This window comes from Ochlerotatus camptorhynchus, unplaced genomic scaffold, assembly GCF_037179485.1.
Source record: "Ochlerotatus camptorhynchus isolate MF236.1 unplaced genomic scaffold, CSIRO-AGI_Acam_v1.1 ptg000294l, whole genome shotgun sequence".
In the NCBI taxonomy this organism is placed as follows: Eukaryota; Metazoa; Arthropoda; class Insecta; order Diptera; family Culicidae; genus Ochlerotatus; species Ochlerotatus camptorhynchus.
In genome coordinates, this window is record NW_027040783.1 from 138,793 (window position 1) to 160,031 (window position 21,239).

At 40.6% G+C, this 21,239-nt stretch overlaps 1 protein-coding gene across 2 annotated transcripts in view; it reads left to right on the forward strand.

The window, feature by feature from the left end:
* Positions 1-21,239, forward strand: part of LOC135706900 (cytosolic carboxypeptidase 6-like) — a 51,031-nt gene that overhangs the window by 25,882 nt on the left and 3,910 nt on the right. For both annotated transcript variants that reach the window (XM_065228583.1, XM_065228584.1), the window contains exon 2: positions 11,238-11,303. In XM_065228583.1, coding sequence (XP_065084655.1) covers positions 11,238-11,303 — 66 coding nt within the window. The remainder of the gene's footprint in view (positions 1-11,237; positions 11,304-21,239) is intronic.

The following is a 21,239-nucleotide window of genomic DNA, read 5'->3' on the forward strand; positions in this document are numbered from 1 at the left end:
AACTCAACCGTCTCTCGATAGATTTACGAGATAATGGCATCAATCGATTGGAAATATTTCTAGCAATTTGCTGAATGTTTCAAAACTATTGATTTCATTCTGTAAACTATTGAAAAATGGTTAAAAGTAAACCATTGTCTAAAGATGGTGAAAATCGATTGATTTTTTTATATTCTTATACTTTCTCCAACCGAGACATCAGATGCGAGTATCTGACACCTCTGATATTTTCTGTTCTACTATATAAGCGTCTAACAAGGTCACCCGTTCCATCATTGTCTATCCGATCGTCGACCCAGCAGCAGAGCAGCAGAGCAGCGGAAGCAGAGCAACGGCAGCAGAGCAGCGGCAGCAGAGCCTGGGGGCGAAAGGGCAACTACGCCGAGTGCTAGTGCTCCGGTATACTGGGCCGCCGTCATGGAATGCCCAGCTGCTGCAGTTCTCAGTCGGTCGTATTCACCGTCTGCTCCGCAAGGGCAACTACGCCGAGCGCGTTGGAAAAATGGCCCTTTTCAGGGCCACAACATTATCAAGAAAGAGTTTAACGTACGTATGCGAGTATCTGACACCTCTGATATTTTCTGTTCTACTATATAAGCGTCCAACAAGGTCGCCCGTTCCATCATTGTCAACAACATCAGCCCAACAAAACGGCCCTTTTCAGGGCCACCAAACTTTCGCAAAAGAGTTATTAAGGAATATTCCTAAAATATAATATACACAATTAAGTACAACACATAACAGACGTTATCCAACGCCAACCCTGCGGTCGTATCTAGTATACAACCCTTCCAACTTTTTTACTTACACAAGGACGCCAGAATTGAAGCCATTTGAAATTTTGTGAGCATATTTTAATCCCGCAGACATTTTGAAGACAATCCATGTATTGTGAAGACATGATAAAATTGAAGAAGGCTTTTTGAATTTTTAGCAGACCAGTGTAGATTTTTTATACAGAACCAGATTCGAGGGGGCGACACATCTAAATCTCTAATTTAGATGCTCAAAAAATCTCACACTAGCGAATCAATCTTCGAAAAATCTTCTTGCATTTCTCGCATCTACTTGCATCGCGCATCATCTTTTTGTAGGAAATCTTCAGAATCGTCATCAATCTTCTTTCTATCTACTCAGCGTGCGAGCAGCTAGTTACAGCACAACACAATCTTTCCTGCAGCGTAGATAGAGTCGCCCCCCTCGGGTAGATTACCTTTTCGTGGTGACTGGTATAAGATCTACCTCCGAACCCTAGTGCTGACAACTTCAAATTGGGGGAGCATGATTTTTCGGGAATCAAAGGAACACATTTTAGTCCTTGTTACTTTATATACCAAGAGTCGGAGAAGTAGTCACAATGCCTGTTGAATTGTGAAGTTAATTTAAATCAAATTTAAAATTAAATTGGGTAAATTGCTCAGCGCTTATCTACTTTAGTGTAAGGTAAAAGTGGTTGTTGCTGACATTTTATAATGAACTCGGCGGCAAGTTGCGTATCAAATTGACTTGCGCCTAATTTTATTTTATAAAATGCTATGTACGCGTCCGGGAAGAAAAAGAAAAGTTGTTTCATAAATTTGATGCTGACAGATGTGAGATGTGTGTCAAAGAGTTCGATGGAGGTTTAATGGTGGTTGATTTTGTATTAGGAAGTGTCATGTTCCCTGTTAATGTGTTTTATGCGGTTGTGTACATTTTTCTCCCTTTTCTTTCTTTTCAAAATTTTTCAAAATTTGTTGAAGGTTGTGTTTTAATGGTGATTGGATTTGGTGCGCTTGTTCCTTCTCAGTTAAAGTTAAAAATAATCCGTTTGTTTCCTGCCATGATAATCTCGATCGTGCGTCATCTATTTTGCAGTTTTAGCAACCGGTGAAAACTAACGGTTTTAAATTGGGCTATTGGTCCCAAGCAAATCGATTAACGTACCCCATTCTAGTCACTATGAAAGTATGACGGATAAAATGAGGGGTTCGTGGATTTTCCTACATTTCGAGGGGTACATCGATTAGCTTGGGACCAAAGATAGTACCAGATCTGAGTTATCTCTATAGTTTTAGTTAGAACATAAGAAAAGCGATACTGCTTTCGAGAACGTAATATCATTTGAATAGCTTATTTAATCAGGGCTTAAACAATCGTCACGTCGGTCATAGCATGCTATGACAGCCTGAGCAATGCGTAAAGAGCAAATCGAAACATTGAACGTCGCGTGAAAGTGGAACTTAATGAAGGCCTTAGTACATTTTCGTAGCTTTTAGTTTTCGGATTTGAAAGATCGTCGGTTGCAGGTCCTTTCACATTAAAGAGATGATCAACGCCCGTTGAACTCGATTATCTACGGTTGGCCGGTTCCACCGGTTCGCCACAGGGTGCTTGTCTCAGTTTTGGCGTCCGCAAGGACACAAGTTCGCCCGACAGTTGCCCCCTGGTGCTGGTTGTTTGCTCCGGGTTTGAATGGTTACAACAACTCGAGTAACGGTATGATGTGAAGTGAGGGGCTCGGCGGCCTAAGAGCGACCATCATGAGTCTATTCTCAGGCCCATTCACATTCAAGGTTCGTCAATCGGTTTATTTATTACTATGACTACATCAAGACCAACAATTGAAATGGCCTTAACTCCATTTTGTAAACAAACCTTGTAAGACCATTTTCTCGCGAACCGAAACCTTCATTCCCCTACTTGTTCATTATGTTGGTTTGCCTTTGCGGACTTCGGTTCGCGAGAAAATGGCCTTTAGCTTTACCATTTCACGTAGCACAGATATAGCGATGGATAAAGTACAGATCTGACGATCGCAAGGTTCATGATACGAGTCCGGTCTGAAGCCTGTTTTTATTTTTTGTCATGTTTATTCCTTCCAATTATGAAGTTATTTTTACCCATCCTCACTAACACACTCCACATTTTTCGGTTTCCATATCCAACACTTGTGGCCCGCTGGTTGGGTGTAGCGATAGCGAGTGTGACAGTTCTAACGAAACTAGCTTCATACAATATACAAATCCATTTCGTTGCAGAAAACAACGAATAAATTCGTAGAACGAACGAGCGATTTCGTTGCATAAACGAAATTTTATTTTCAGTGTATCTATTCCTTTCTTGAGCTGCGATCGGGCCCGGCTGGCGCTGGTATTGCTTACTTTGAGATCACAAGTTTTTACACATTGAGGGTGATTGCTAGTCCCAAGCATCGTCTATTGGTTCTCTGTGTAATTACAGCTGATTTGGCAATATCAGAGTAGCAACCGTGGGCGGTTAATCATGCTCATGATGATGCTCATGTGTAGATTTTTTATATGTATTGTTGCAGGCACAATAATTAGACAGTGGACTGTCCACCTCGTACGACTTGATCAAGTACAACACCTGATTGTATTCAATTTACCATTGTATGAAGGGCCAAAAACGGAGGGCGAACCGCGGGATCAAAGAGAATATCCTTCCAACAATAAAATCCTACAACAGGGTAATGTACAAGCCATCGCACGAGGGGATGTCCCAATGTGTGGGGAAGAAGAGCCCGACTTCAATTCACGATCTGTTAACGACAGGAAGTTGACAATTCCACTCTCCCCATCCAAATCGCTTCAATCGGGTGCCCTGGTTGGACCGGCCCATACCCAGCATATAATGAGTCATATAATAATGGAATGAATGTTAAGGGACTAATAAAGGAGAGATCTCACCGATATGTTGCAAAGGAATCCATGACACTCGTAATAAGGGCCACAGAAATGTGTTTTGACATAATATTTTAATGTACTTCTAGAAAATCTTGATTATGAATAATGTAACTGTTGGAGATGCCAGTATTATGTCAGAGTGTCCCCACTTATAAGTGCACTCCCTGCGGCAACGGTTGCACTTCCCTGTGAACTTTTCATGCTTCTGTTTCGACCCGGAAAAGACTGTAGGTTTTTCTTGGCAAGATCGGTTTTCCAGAGTTCTTCACTAAGAAGGCGCACTTGGACAACATCCAGTTTCAGGTTTTCTTCTCCAAGATTTTCCAGGGCGGTAACGAGGGAATTGAACGAAGAGTCACAAAGAGCTGAGATACGACATCATTTTCTTCTACCTTCGCTCCGGCCAACTTTAGTTGTCGTACCAAGTCGTCGAAAGTCTTCAGGTGATTTCTCATCGACGAACCTTCAACCACTTTCAGCTTCACAAGCTGCTTCCTTACCAGAGTTTGAGATGAAATGAACTACTTCAAATGTCCTTCGATGTTTCCTTGTCCCTTACAAGATCCAGCAAATCGTCATGGATGAAAAAGATCAGCAGGTACCTACGCAGTTTTTCCATAGAGGTAACTCTAAGATTAGTAGGTCCCGAAGAAACTTTTTGACTCAGCTCTGGTACTATCTTCGGTCCCAAGCTAATCGATTCACCCCTCGAAACATAGGAAAATCCACTAACCCCTCATCTGTCAAATTTTCATCGCGAATCAAAACAAACATTGTGTAATACTAGAATTATTACTAGAATGGGATACGTTAATCGATTTGCTTGGGACCAATAGGCTAGTCAAGTAGTGAGCCAATTTAAAATCGTTAGTTTCGTATTGATTGTTGGTAATATTGGACACATATACACAAAACTTGATGCAGTTGAACAAAACTCTCTGAACTTCTATGAAGCTCACTGTAGTTCTACCAACAATCAATGCGAAACTATCGATTTGAAATTGGCTCACTACTTGACTAGCCTATTGGTCCCAAGCAAACAATTAACGTATCCCATTCTTGTCGAAATTCTAGTACTACACTATGTTTGTTTTGATTCGCTATGAAAGTTTGACAGATAAAATGAGGGGTTAATGGATTATTCTATGTTTCGAGGGGTGAATCGATTAGCTTGGGACCGAAGATAGTACCAGAGCTGAGCCAAAAAGTTGAGCACGTTTTTTTCGGGACCTTCTAGTCTTAGAGTTACCTCTATGGTTCTTTTTTCTAAATACACCTGTATCGCTTCTTATTATTTTTCTTTGGCTTTATTACGCCCCTACTGGGACTTTACGTCGGCTTTCTTTAGATAGAATAACAACTCAATTCACGTCCCAATCGAATTACTAATGCCTATGTCACTAAACTGTAGGCATCAATAACACGACTGTCCAACCAGTGACAACCGTGGCAAATCAACATTATCAACAAGTATGTTAGGACTAAGAGGAATGTTCCTAGATATTGCCAACGGCCTAAATGTATGTATTAACGTGGTGCAACATTGTCTTCACCAACGGGACTTCAAAACGGCACAACGTTGCGTGTCTGTGTCATTCACCGTCGTAATGGAGTGATAGATAGGTGAGTTTGACGCACCTACGGACTATTGCAGATTGGAATTGCTTTATGTACCTTATGCCGGGGAGTAACATATAAAGCAGTCTACTTCTTATAGGCTGTTTACGCTTCCTTTGCGAGCGTTTTGCCGTCTCTCAACTGAGTGATCTTTGAAGCACTTCCACGGTATGTTCTTTCAAACACTTTTGAATGTTGTATGAAAGGCTCAAAACTTAAGTAACATTGCAAGTTTTATCACGGTTTTAAAGCATGTTACAAGTCTAAATCATAGTCTGCAGAATCCTTATAAAATTCTACTTGGGAGATATCTATGTCCAAGGAGGCCGCAAAAATGTCTGACAAGACTATCTAAGGTCCCCATTTTACAAATTATATTACCCATAAATGTATCTTGCAGTTTGACCTGTTTTCAAATCATGACCATGTAATGACTGGATAATAAGACATAGCCATGTATTTCCAAAAAACTTACATGTTCAAATCATTAAGAGCTAACGCCTTTTTCACTCTTTTATATCTAATTACGCTTACAGCACGGAAACAGAAAACTATTCCAGACTCAATTAAGCTATAAAAGTTTTCAATTAATGTACACAACTGCTACCGTCAGATACATGCCGTTGTTTCTTTTACCATCTACACCGGTTCAACCAAAGCACAGTGGGCCAGGAATGCAATCTAGCAAGAATAATAATAACGCTCTTTAATTGCATCCAATTGAGTTGAGGCCTTGAGCAAAGCTCCTTGGCTTAGTTAGGATTATAATTTGTTGAATAAAGATAGTTCAAGTTTTTGCCGCAAAGATGGTGCAGCGATCCCAACTTTTTGACGTAGGACTACGTCTGTGATTTCTATATGGGCTTTGTGAAAACAGAAAATGGAACATGTAACAACATTATGAAAGATTTTGAACGTTAATAACTCCGCTGCCCCTGGACCAATTTCAATAATTTTATCACCATTCGATCAGAAATATTTCTACGCATCTGTTGAATTTAAGACTTTATCATTCATCAAAATGTCAATATTGAAAACTGCACGACTGTGAAACTGTTGCTATTATAATTAAAATTATCACCGATTGCCTGCGAAAAGCGAATTCCCTAACACAGATTTCAAAGTTGAATTCCATCCGGTCTTACCAAACGTCGTTTATTCAATCACAGCGTGGTGAGTGGTGATGTTCTCCAGTACACAACAATAGGCTCCCCGCAAGCAGCTGGCTATCAAGGCTGGCCACAACCGCTGATCGGATTCAGTTCCAATCACCGTGTGTGGTGGTGGCCGGTAGTCGGCATCAGCCCACATGAACATCCATAGAAGGAGGAAGAAGCAGCACCGCTGTTGATCGGAATCAGTAGCTCTTCGTGAATCGCTGTGGGCCATCTATGCCAAGCGCATCACCCTCATTCCAAAAAACATACAGCTCACCAGCCTCATCTGTGTTTAACACCCTAATAGTTCAGCATTACTCAACCATCACGGCAAAACGGCCCTTTTCAGGACCACCATACATTTGTAAAAGAGTATTTTTTGGACATTTGTCAAGGTCATTAATCGAATGTCAGTTCCCATATCAAGATAGAGCTGGAACTAGCGTGTAACAGCTTTTGTAAACAATGACTTCTTTCGATGGTGTCTTGAAAGTCAAGCCTTGCCCACGCAAATCAACATCAAAATCAAGTAGGATAAGACTTTCCCTACCCGGCGGTAATGTTGGTTTGCGTGGGCGTGCCTTGAATTCCTAAAAATCAACGAGAGAAGTCATTGTTTACAAAAGCTGTTAACGCCTTATTCCAGCTCTATCTAGATATGTTTAAATCTTACATACCATGTTCTTGAAGACAACATTGGGGGTGCAATTTCAAAAACCAAAGTCGGTCGCGGCATGAAAGTGGTCTGATTTTGATCCAGAGAGGATGAATTTTAATTCTTATTACGCCAATCGATAGGAATTTTTTCTACGAATCTGTTAAAATTAAGACTTTATCAATTTCAACATGTCACTATTGATCAGAATCAGTAGCTCTTCGTGAGTCGCTGCGGGCCATCTACGTCAAGCGCGTCATACTTAAGAGTATAAACAGAGAGAACCCCGCTCAAATTTCTATTCCTACACCAAACACAAGCTCTTGCTGCTGTTAACAAATAAAATTTATTATATAAGACCACGTAGTCCTACGTCACCATTGCGTACAACCACATAGGGCTGTCCTTTGTAGTTTTTTTTATTTCGCATGCTAGAGGTTTGCTGTCTTTGGCAAAGTTGTAGAAAGTAAAGTTTTATAAAGAGTTGCCCGAGACATAAAAGCTGTACATTTTCAAATTACTGAGGTATACGAAGATTTGTACTTATTTGAAATTTCATGTAATATATTTATTTTTAGTACTCTACAAATTAAAATATTGTTCTGGAAACGATTTGATTGACTAGAACGGATCGACTACAAATTATAATAGTATTAATTCGAACGAATTTACAAAACATAATACCAGGCTTGCAATTACTCATTACAGCTAAAATGTTATTCGAAATTAAGAAACTATTAGGTATTATACGATTTTTTTTGTAAGATGCTGGAAGATGAGGTAAAGTTTGTGTATGACACATAAACCCTGTTAATTTTGCTTCCAGAGTGTCACAATTAGCGATTTGCTATAACGATGAGCGTGCACTCATTACGATTGCTCATTACAGCTAAAATTGCTTATTGTGACCTGGTAAAAGCAAAAATTAACAGGTTTTATGTGTCGTACATAAACTTTACCACCTCTTCCTGCGTCTTACAAATAAAAAATATCGTTATACTATCTCATAGTTTCATAGTTCCGAATAATACAATTTTAGCTGTAATGAGCAATTGCAAGCCTTTAATACTCAAAACACAGACAAACATACATAACGCATTGAGTATCGTCACTAAACTACTACCGCCATCTGGTGAGTACACTGTCATAGGCAGTACGCTCAACAGATGGTGGTAGTGTGTAAACGCCAAACTCAAGGGAATTGACTATGCGCGTCCACAGGCGGCCGTACTACCAACTGAGATAAATTTAAGTTGAGCGTTAAATGCGTGTTCTATGAAAACATGCAGGTTTTATGTCGGCTGTGCTAAAAACATGAATTTCACAAAAAAAGAACAAAACTTGGTATATCTCAGTAATTTGAAGATGTGCAGCTTTAATGTCTTCGGCAACTCTTCATAAAATATAACGTTCTACCGTATGCGTGATAATGATTGCACCATTAAGCAATGTCAAAATTTAACAAAATCTCAAAATTTCGTTTTCGAGTTTTTTTATTTATTCAAAGGGGGGATGTTTTTCAGAGTCTTAAACTATGTTAATCATCGATTGAGTTTCCCCTTGCTGCAATTACGGCCTCCACACGCTTCCGGAATGCATGGCAGGTTCTAATAATGTAGTCTGGATCCATTTCTCTCCGTGGTCGGGTCAATGTTAGTCTGAGGCTTGCTGTACTCGGGTGGCGTTTAGAACAGGCCTTGGCATTCATGACGCGCCATATTAAGTAATCCAGCGGATTAAGATCGATGCTGGATGGCGGCCACATATCCTTCGCCCAGAACGGAAGATGTTACTGCAACCACTTCTGAGTGCGGTTCGAGGTGTGGCACGGAGCCCCATCTTGTTGAAATACATCATTTGGCTTCAAACCGTACTGTTCTTTGATCCATGGAAGAACATACTTACTTCGGAAGCCACCAATCCAAACACCATAACGCTAGCAGGATGCTTGGTCAGATACACGTTCTTGTGCTCGTCGGCCACGCCTTTTACCGGAAGAGAACTAATATACCGGTCGGTTCTGGAATTTGATACGGGATCGACGGTAAACATGCTCTCGCCGGTGAACAGGACTACCGGATTTTTTCGCTTAAGGAAGTTCAAGATTTTCTTGCATCGTTCGACTCGTAGCTAACGGATGCAGTTGGTAATCATGTGAGTTTTTTTTTTCCGTGCCCTTGACTTCGCCCCGCAATCTTCCTTTACGATCTTCCGTGCCGTAAAATCACTGATCCCGTGTTCCTTTACCATTTTCCTTATTGAACGCACTGGATTCACCCGAATCTTCATTTTGATAGCAGCGATAACCCTCGGAACCCGAGCTGACCACGGAGGACCTGTGGCCACCATCGCGGATAGTTGTCCTTTCTTTTCTCGGTCTAAAACCCTTTTGACGGTCCACCGGGACACGCACACGGCAATTGAAATGTATTTTTGCGACATTGACGCTTGGGACAAATCACGAATACACTGCCACTTCGTCATGGTGCAACTGTCAAACTAAGTAAATCATTTTCTTTTATACACAGCCTACTAGGTTACGTGCATACAACGAAATGTTTGCACAGATGAAACGGGAACCTTATTTGTACAATGGTGCAAACATTATCACGCATACAGTACATATTTGCCCAAGACAGCAAACCTCTAGCGTGCAAAATAAAAAAAGCTGGTACCGCTGCGCCATCTTTGAGGCAAAAACTGGAACTAGTTTTATCCATCAAATTATAGTCCTAACTAAGCCAAGAAAAGTTACTGGAGACGTCAACTCAATTGAATGAAAATCCAGAGCATTATTAATTTGTACCTGCTTGATTCCATTCCTGGCCCACTGTGCAATGTTGAAATGGAAAATCCTCGGGAAAATCCAATCAACAACAACAAGGTATTCCATAGATGAGGGCATTCCTGTACGTAGATGTGGTAGCGTGGTATGTGTCTAAAAACTTTCCGTCCAGTAAATAACAGCTTTCTAGCGTATGAGACACGAGAAGCTACCAGTCTCGTCATTAACCTTCCATACCTACTAACCATTGGAATACAGAGAAGAGCGAAAGCTACTTAACAGCAGAATCTACTTCCATTCATGATTTTGCAGTCAGTGGAGGTGTTGCTCTGATCAAAGCACAGTTTTACTGGCCCATTTACTTTTTGATGGATTATTGCCTTCGGAACGTTTCAGTCTGGGGTAACTGCTTGTGCTGCACACTTAACACCTTCCAACACATGTAAACCCAAAACATACACTGACGATATTTGATACACCTACCCTGAAACAAAAACAACTTTCACACATCACCTAGGCCGTTTCTCCACAATCCGACAAACTTACTTTATCGCACTCAGTGGCATGCATGTGCGATTAGGTACCGCCTTCATCGTTGAACCATTGAACTTTGGCCCGCACAAGCAGAAACCTTCAGACGAATAAATTAGCATTTGCCGCCGGGTACCCAGTAAAATCGCACTCATCTAAACACACCGCATGACTTACCGCGATGATGCCAAACACGTCCACTCCGCCCCCGCAGATGCTCTGGGGGAAAAGTTCACACACGGCTGACTCTGTAGTGCCTACGTTTTCAATTGCACCTTTTGCACTACTTCTTTCTGTTATGTACCGCAAACGCCGATCCAACCGATCCGAACGGCGATGTGGCGGTCTAGATTCCGCTGCTTCCCGTTCCTACCGGTCCTGTAGCAGACCGCCACAATTCAATTCACGAACGTTACGAACCTCGACATCTAATCAACTGCTGCAGCTCTGGCAGAACTACTACACACCTTCCTCTCCAAGGACCATCGATGGTAGTAGGTGGTTCTTAGAAATTGCATTGGATGAGCGGTTACTTTCCATCAGACCGTGATCTGTATCGGTTCACTGCGAGCGAAAAGGACTTCCTTTGGAATTTGGATTTTTCATTAATCTGCTGTGGTCATATTGGATTGGATAATTCGGACACAAAATGTTCAAGGAAGCATGCGATCCTCTGAAGCATACCAGCATGTACCAGAGGGCGGAAGAAGGTCGTTTTTGCGATACATATAGGAGAAACATTGTCTAATTATACGGTGGTGGGAAATAGTTTTCTAATTGAGTGTTGTATTCTGGTCTCGTTGCAGATAGTGAGGACAGCGATGGAGAAGGAGGACTTGGAAACGTTAGCCGAGTCATCATTCGACCACCAGGTAAGTTTGTACAGTGTTCAGCAATTAATCGCAATGGGAATTGAAATTTAGGAAACAATTGCAGATTGAAAAACAAAAGTTTTAAGGGAAGTGATATTAAAGTAATCGAGGGCCACATCAAATGAATTCTCTACCACGTTAACATAAAATGAAAATTATTCCAATAGTGTTATATTTTTCAAACCTTGAGTGTGATTACTTGGTGAGTTTTCATTCTGTGGAGGATTTGCATTTAACACGGATTTTGCCGCTAATATTTTTCATCAAAATCATTGATGAGCGGATAAAGTTGGTTGACTAGCAAAATTAAATTAGGTAACATATAAAAAATTAGCTTTTTTCGTAAACATTTAGAGGTGACGCAAGCGGTCTAAGTCCAAAATGTCGAATGATGAGCTTTTTCAAATAAAACACATTAAGTTTTCTGACGTTTATAACACGCACACTTGCGTAATCCCATTTTCAAGTGCGATCTTTGTTATCCTCACTTTCGCTCCAGCCAAAAATGTTGGTTTGTTATTGTTATCCTCATTTTTGGACCATCAAACTCGTGCACATAGAATGGACTATAATATATTATATAATATATTATAGGGTAGAGAACTACTTCGGCCTAATCGCCCATTTTGGGCCTATCGAGCAGAAAACTTCAAATAAATCCTTCATTTCAGAGTTAACAAGTCAATTGTGCGTTTGGTACGATACTTTAGTTTATAAGCTACGGAACGAAGTCAATGAGAACGCGTGATATGAAGGTTTGCACCCATTATTCCCAGAAACAAAAGAAGCGCTCCGACCGAATCAATTTTTATCTTCATCCGATAGGCCGAAGTGAATTCATTGCCGTTTCAATGGCGTTTCAATGCGTTAGGCCGAGTTTAGAATCCGTAGGCCGAGTTTGGCGTCAAGAAGCAGCGTTAGACTTTTGACAATATCTCAACGATTGGTTTCTCTTTATCAAATCTTACGGTACATACGGAAAGGTAAATAAATTTGGAAGCCATCAGTAATAATAACATTCCGTTTGGTGCTAAACTGCGCTAGATTAAGAAAGACTAAGTGCGGGTTGTGCTTAATAGGCCGGAAATGGGGTAGTTAACCCTATGGCTTCTATAAGTGAACCTGTTTTTTGACGTAGGACTTCGTCTGTGATTTCTATATGGGGGTACACTTTGTGAAAACCGAAAATGTAACGAAATTATGAAAGATTTTGAACGTTAATAATTCAGATGCCCCTGGACCAATTTCAATCATTTTATCACCAATCGATCAGAAATATTTCTACGCTTCGATAACAATGCTTCAACAAGAAACTATTAAAAAAGGGTTAGTGTCAAGCATTGTCCAAAAGCGTCGAAATAAGTAACAAATCCACCATGCTGCTTCCCCAACACTGTCATCAGAGAGTCGTTAGTAGACGAAACAAGTCGAAGTGGCATTCGCCTCCGATTTTCGGGAGGATGCAATTGCGTAACACTTTGCACACTCATCGCCATATTCCGAACCACACGCCCCCAACGACCACACAAAATGCTCTCCAGAGTTGTAATCTTGTAACCAAACTTAAAAGCAGGGATGCAAGTGAATTTGATCGATTCTCTTCATCGACTTTCTGTTTCGTTAATAACTCGACGGCAAACACATTCGTTGATACGTTTGTTGTTCTGGATGATAGAAGAGCATAGCAGAAATAGTGCAAAATAGACTTTCACCCCTCTGCTTCTAAGCCCCTTTATTCAGTCATCGTCATAGCAATGAAAACCAACTTCGCACCGCTTTTGGTTCTTGCTGGTTGCAATTCTTGGACATTTTCGAAGGACCACCAAAAAACATGAAATTGCACTATTTTCTAGGGATACCTAAAAGTCCAATTATTCGATTAACGATTAATCGTAAAGATTTTTCCAGCTATTCGATTAAATATTTATCAAATTTTCAACTGTTCGACCGCGTAACCGTCATCTCTTCTTATTTCTACTCTAGCGCAGTAGAGAAAATAAACAAAAGTACTAATTTATCTGAACAGGCATAGAGAAGAACCATGACGTGAAACAGGATCATAAATTTACCGAAAAAAGTGTTAAGCGTCTTTCTGCTAAAGGCTAAGATTTACCAACTTGTTGAGAGAAGTTTAAAGAGAAAAACTAAAACGGGCTGGGTAGACAGTGACAGTGACAGACTGATGCAAAATTTGAAAATTTTGCTCCACAGTTTTCAAACGGTTTCAAATCGGGTCCTGATTAGCCTCTGAAAGTTTAAATTCATTTGATAAGAAACTGACTTGGCACAAACCATTTGAAGTTTATATGGAAATGACTATGGGAAAACAAAACTTTTTGTTCATTGTGTTCTAGCCTTTTTCCATATTGTACTGTTAACAAATTCTATTACTATTCTTATGGGAATTTTTATCAGCTACAACTTTGCAGAGAATCGTTTTTCAGCCAAACGTCAAATTAAATAGTTATTAATTGTTTAAGAGATTGATAATCTTATGGCAAGATAAACAACTGTATTGTGGGCAACACTGCATTCTGCAGTGTGACATAGTAGCCATGATTTTTGTCCTCTATTCTACGTGCCATAAACACCAATGTTGCCTGCTGAACAGTTGATTGAGCATAATCATAAGACATCAGTGACTTGAATCATTAATAATTTTTGTTCCTTACATTTGATCGAAAAGTGGTCTTGAACAAAGTTGTAGCTGAGAAAATTTTTAACAAACTCAGCTATCATTTTCTAAAGTAGAGTGAACTGGTGAATTTTGAGATAGATATGAACCGAAATTATGGTTTCTCCATAGTAATTCCCATGTAAACTTCAAATGGTTTGTGCCAAGTCAGTTTCTCACTAAATGAGTTCAAATTTTGGGAGTGGAGTGTGGAGTGAAAATTTCAAATTTTGCTTCAGTCTAGTGGACACTGATATTCTGCGGCCTTCCCAACTTGTCGCAGACACCAGTTCAACCCCTGTCCAGCAGCAGACGGGCCGAGACTCACTACCTTGGTGCTCCAATTACTACACTAACTTACCAGCCTTAATTGTTATAATATATATATCAAAGTGTTATTACATTGTTCCTCCCTTGGCAATTCAGTATTTTAAACTGTTGCATGTCAATATAACAATTGACATCTTAAAACAAAAAACTAGAACTAAATCCTATCTAAGTATAAAGGAAATTAATGTCTGAAATTATTAATTATTACATTGAATATTTCTTCCAAATGTACCTCGGTAGTACTGTACCAGGGAGGCAACTTCAGAATCATCTTCAGAATTTTGTTCTGTATCCTTTGAAGTACTTTTTTCCTTGTATTGCAACAACTAGACCAGCGGCGCCGGCGGTGTAGCGGTATGCGTGTTTGCCTCTCGCTCCAAAAGGAACTGGGTTCAATCCCAGTCGGCACCGCCAGGATTTCCCCGGTCCATGAGTTGATGGGTCGATAGGTAGGGTCCAGGTGTGGGAGCTGCCTCCCTGGCGTTGGTAGCATTGGTACTCAGTACGGAAAACAAGATCGACGGAAAACATAACAAGATAATATTGGCACAGCGTAAAGCATAGCATGGCCGGTCTAAAAACTTGTTCAAATATTAGAAGTTCATTCTTCAGGCAAAGTTTGGATTTTTTGTTTATAAGAGGATACGAACATTTTAAATATTTATCACATTTGGCTTGAATGCCTGAAATGTGACTTTAAAAGGTTGCTGATCCTCACAGTCACAGCGAAGCACAATTCGTTATATATTCCTCTCGCTGTTGCTGAAGTAGTGGTGCAGGAGAGCGGCTCTCGCACTCTTCTCGTGCACGAAAATAGGTATATCTCCCACAGTCCTACATTCTCTCGTCGTTCGCTGAATTACGGCTTTAGGCAAACCAACAATCGTCACTCATCCGCTTATTCATTACTGAACAAGTTTAGTTGGGTCCATTCAATTCGATTGCTATTCATTTCTGGGTAATCTGCATAAAGAATTCAAGACCCCAGTCGCCATGAGCGTTCACGGCGATGCGATGTACTGAGTTGGACGCTTGAGTGGTAAACGGGAAAAAATCACCGACAAACCGACATGAAACTTAAACTTAACTCTTGATCGAAAATCCATAACGGCCGATTCAAATGTGCAGCGATCCCATCTGTCAAAACCATATAAATGTTTTATCTAAACAAAATAGATTAGACACGAACCAACTCATAAATTTTGAACGCGTGATTGTGGCTAAGATAAATATTTTCCGCGAACACGGCGGCAATTTATTTGTAATTTGTATGATCATTCATGTCGGTTTGTCGGTGCTCAAGTCCGAATTTCGGAACAAGTAAATTTTTCGTTTATGAATAACTTTTGGGTCTTGTCACCCTGTCCAAGTTTTAAAAAAGAACTCTTACTCGTTACACTGTTAACAATCAACTGAACTGTTTATTAATTATCAAATAAAACGAAACCTATCGCCCTAGCTAATTACTGCTGCGTAAGAACCTATAGGAATGCGGTCACTGCCCAAGTAGCAATTGGGGTTTTATGAGGGTTCTACAGACTATGATTTAGCCTTGTAGCATGCTTTAAAACCGTGATAAAACTTGCAATGTTACTTGGGTGTGTTGCTAATGCATGGGCAATGAAGTGCTGAGGTGGCTTCCGTCGCGTGGTCCTGGTCGGAGACATCGATGGTTACGTGAGAATCATGGTGGGTATATAAATGGTGATACAGCTTTGTCACTATATAGGCGAGGAGGTCGCGGGGGGAAAAGTGCGGTTTTAGAGCAAATTGTAAACAAACTCGGTCGCTGTCCCATACAAAAATCCAACATGGCTGAATCATGAATTTGACACATTAGAACACCTATATGTAGTCACCTTGGTGCGAATAACCGCATGTGCATCCGTGCTACTTAGTGTTGCTGGGTAGTGTGAATAACTGACCATCAGCTGGAAAGGAATCTGCCGGAATCTGCGCACGGTGGTTGGAGATTGAATGACACGAGAATGCAGTATCCAGTTCGTTGTCCTCGCAACGCTCATCATGGCTGACTACGAGTCCCTGCGATAGTGCTGAATGTTCAGCACACTGCACGGAGAAGCATTGGGTGCTCTTTGCATCCACACATATCTCCCCTTCACTCATAAAATAAAGAATAAGCTAATATTTTTTTCCATTAACCAAAGGCAGGGTGGTTTGTTGACCCATCAATATAGGTATTTTGACATAGGATTGCGTCTTTCGGCAACATATTGGGGGTACAATTTCAAAAAACCAAAATCAACCGCGTTATGAAAAATGCTCAGGATTTGACCACTTATAACTTTGTCAATAGCGGAAGGATATTAATTCTGCACGAATGTGCAACTGTTGCTATAATAATGAAAATTATCACCGATTGACTGCGAAAAGCGCTTTCCCTGACACTGATTTAAAAATCGAATTAACTCCGGTCTCACCGAATGTGTGGTGAGTGGTGGTGTCCAGTGGTCATCATCAGCAGCAGCAGCAGTGCTTTCGGTGCGTGACGTAGTAGATTGTTCTCTAGTACACGACGAGAGGCTGCCCGCAAGCGCGAGCTGCAGCCCACTGACCGGTCCATTCGTCCAAGAAAGAGCAAGGAGTTGCCCCGCTACTGATCGGATTTCAGTTGCTTGTTGTGTTGTGTCTCTTTTCTAAGCGCGTCACCGTTCCAAACAAAATACAGCTCGCCAGCCTTATCTGCGTAAAACACCTTAATAGCTCAGCATTAATCAACCATCACGACAAAACCATAAATTTGGTAAAGAGTATTTTTTTACGTAGGATTACGTATTACGGCAACATAAAACCAAAATCGACCGCATTAAGAAAAGAGGTCAGGTTGACCACATATAACTCTGTCAATAGCAGATGGATTTAATTCTAAACAAGCCAATTGATTAGAAATTTAGGTACGAATCTGCTAAATTGAACACTATATTAATTTTAAATAAGTAAATACTGAAAATTACATAACTGTTGTTGTTGTTGTTGTTGTTGTTGTTGTTGTTCGTTGTTCGTTGTTCGTTGTTCGTTGTTCGTTGTTCGTTGTTCGTTGTTCGTTGTTCGTTGTTCGTTGTTCGTTGTTCGTTGTTCGTTGTTCGTTGTTCGTTGTTCGTTGTTCGTTGTTCGTTGTTCGTTGTTCGTTGTTCGTTGTTCGTTGTTCGTTGTTCGTTGTTCGTTGTTCGTTGTTCGTTGTTCGTTGTTCGTTGTTCGTTGTTCGTTGTTCGTTGTTCGTTGTTCGTTGTTCGTTGTTCGTTGTTCGTTGTTCGTTGTTCGTTGTTCGTTGTTCGTTGTTCGTTGTTCGTTGTTCGTTGTTCGTTGTTCGTTGTTCGTTGTTCGTTGTTCGTTGTTCGTTGTTCGTTGTTCGTTGTTCGTTGTTCGTTGTTCGTTGTTCGTTGTTCGTTGTTCGTTGTTCGTTGTTCGTTGTTCGTTGTTCGTTGTTCGTTGTTCGTTGTTCGTTGTTCGTTGTTCGTTGTTCGTTGTTCGTTGTTCGTTGTTCGTTGTTCGTTGTTCGTTGTTCGTTGTTCGTTGTTCGTTGTTCGTTGTTCGTTGTTCGTTGTTCGTTGTTCGTTGTTCGTTGTTCGTTGTTCGTTGTTCGTTGTTCGTTGTTCGTTGTTCGTTGTTCGTTGTTCGTTGTTCGTTGTTCGTTGTTCGTTGTTCGTTGTTCGTTGTTCGTTGTTCGTTGTTCGTTGTTCGTTGTTCGTTGTTCGTTGTTCGTTGTTCGTTGTTCGTTGTTCGTTGTTCGTTGTTCGTTGTTCGTTGTTCGTTGTTCGTTGTTCGTTGTTCGTTGTTCGTTGTTCATTGTTCGTTGTTCGTTGTTCGTTGTTCGTTGTTCGTTGTTCGTTGTTCGTTGTTCGTTGTTCGTTGTTCGTTGTTCGTTGTTCGTTGTTCGTTGTTCGTTGTTCGTTGTTCATTGTTCGTTGTTCGTTGTTCGTTGTTCGTTGTTCGTTGTTCGTTGTTCGTTGTTCGTTGTTCGTTGTTCGTTGTTCGTTGTTCGTTGTTCGTTGTTCGTTGGGGATCCAGGAGGGTTCGATCTTAACTAACATACACCATGAATAAAAATCATGGATATACCATAGTGTACACTGTACACGGGAAAAAATCCGTTCCCAAATTTGTCAACCTTTGGTCACGAATTTCGGAACAAGTCCATTTTTTGTTTACGAAAGTACACCATGAACTAAACTTATGGAAACGTGAACCTTGTTCCGCAAAATAAAAATAACGCCTGCGTAATGGCGCTCCATGCACCAGCCCAGCCATCGTATGTCATGAAAACGTGAACTCTTCTCTTGAAAATCATGACTTGACGGAACAAAATGCACGAATTTAAACAACGAATCGCGAGAATTTCTTTCTTCGGGATCATCTCTTCAGTATTGAATTACACATGACGAATAGAAAAAGAAAGGCTCTACGTTTTTAATACGCACAAATGCGTACAGTACTTTATTTTATCATTACCGATATGAAATAAAAACGAATTTCTGAATTTCTGAAAACATTTGAGGTGTCAAAATGCCATGAACATTTTGAAGGATGCCTTGGTGATGTCCGACTCCTCTTGATGCAAGAAGTTCCTCCAATGAATTCCGTGGGTCACTTGTTGTATCTTGAATCAACTCATTGCAGTTTTCTTCGTCAAGAAGAACATATTGCACCCCGGTATCGTTTTTCACTGCGTTGGAGGCGCTTCGTTCAACAATAAGTGACCCCTCGGATTCAATTTACTGCTGCAACGTTTAGGTCGTAAAGTTGCTCAGTTCCGACGGTTCAAGGAGTACATGCTCGACTGTATCATCAAGTAGTCCATCTGATTTCCTCTTTTGTAGGCATTTCACAGATTTCACTTAACTTTTGCACACAACACTGAATGATGAATTCAAGATGAAAACCTTTTTCGCATGCGTTACACTAAATTGACAGTTGCCTGAACAACGTTCACGAAAGTAGAAACAAAAATCACGCTTAAAGGTTTATAAAGTCACGATATCATGATTATATTTCATGCTTTTTAATGCGTTACGAAATGGTTTGGGGTGCTGAACAGTCTTGAATTTTGTTCTTGGATTCGTGATTCTTTTCATGAAAGCTGGATTTTTTATACCACGTTTATGTGAACTAAGTCATGAATTTGAAGCAGTTGTTAGTTCACGTTGTCGTGATTTTTTGTTCTCGAAAATATGAACGTTTTTTTTTGCGTGTAGGACGAATTCAGTCCCGGAGGAAAAAATCAACACAACTCTTCTAATCAACTAGCGCCCAAATCACCTGCACTGGAGCCAGCTCCACTGTTCACTCCGAAGCTAGACGAAATTGCTTGATTGGTGAATTCAGCACTCGTTGGTTTACCAATTCTACTGCCACCGCTCGCTGCTGCTGCTACCGCCGAAATAGTCCATATCTCGCTGATATAAGTGAACTCGCGCCTTGCCTACTGGTCATAAACAACGATTGAAAATGACAGCAGCAGCTGTGGTCGTGATCCAAGTTCATGGTAGCAAGAACAAAATTTATGTATAAAATTCAAAATGAAATCATGATTTGGTGAACCATGAACCAATAAGCGTGATTTAATGGTTGCACTCAATAGGTGTGGGTCCCGAAGAAACGTGCTCAACTTTTTTGCTCAGCTCTGGTACTCTCTTCGGTCCCAAGCTAATCGATGCACCCCTCGAAACATAGGAAAATCCACGAACCCCTCATTTTATCTGTCAAACTTTCATAGCGAATCAAAACAAACATTGTGTAGTACTAGAATTTCGACTAGAATGGGGTACGTTCATCGATGTACTTGGGACCGATAGGCTAATCCACAGACACAGGTACAGGTACAGGTGTATGCGCGAGAACATAAGTTTAATAATAAAAAATACTTTATTATCCTTTGCTCCTACAGTTCCTGATTCAAAACATTGGGTGCCGTTGATCAAAATCTATAACGCAATTGTAACGAATTGTAAAACGAAGATTTATTCAATTTTAAGCAATCTAAAGGCAGTAGCATGTGGTCGGATGTGAGAGATCTATCTATATGGGTATCGGACAGGAGTTAGGATCTGCGAAGTTACATATACCGGTTACAGTAATGACCAGAATTTGTCTTTCTCTCCACGCATCAGACTAGAGGTGGGCAAAACAGCTCATCTGGCCGAGTGGATAAAATCCATCCAGCTCGCTAAAGGGAGCTCTTCAGCTCACATTGAAATTATAGAAATTATGACACAAATTCGAAATCGGAAAATTAATTAGTGGTTTTAGTGCTTAAAACTGCATAAAATCGTAAAAGTAGTCTAAACCAATAAATCCGTACCTTACAATATATGGCACTACTTTTCAATGGAAAACGCCACTAACGCAACAACTGGTCAACCATGCGCGCAAAATGTGCCAACAACATATCAGTAAAAGCAAAACATGTATGCGAAAGAGCTACACCTATGTCACACGCGATGATATTATTGAAATCGTGGCACACGATGTTACGCCTTTTCTCAAGCTATGCAATCCAGTCTACATACAGATTTTATTTGTGATGTTAATTCTCCAGCAGAATTTCTCTCACTATTCTCGGCATCAGCTCAAGATCATCAGCTCAGATTCGGATCCGGAGCTGAATCGTGAAGAATGGAGAGAGAAAAAAAGATCCGAAGAGCTGGCCGGTTCCAAGAGTTGTCATCCTAAGCAGCTCCCAGTGAATCATTCGAGTCGATGATTCGGATCCGGAGCTGAGCTGATAAGCTGGAGAGATGCATTTCGCTTTTCAATTATTTGCTTTTGTGCGGATCTTCCGCTCCCCCAGAGAATTATGGGAGGAGAGGTGAGAGCACATATGCTGGAGGAATAACATCAGCAATAAGAGCCGGGTAGGTACATAAATAAATTGGATAATACCAGTAGAAAATTAAGATCGTGTAGACATGTAC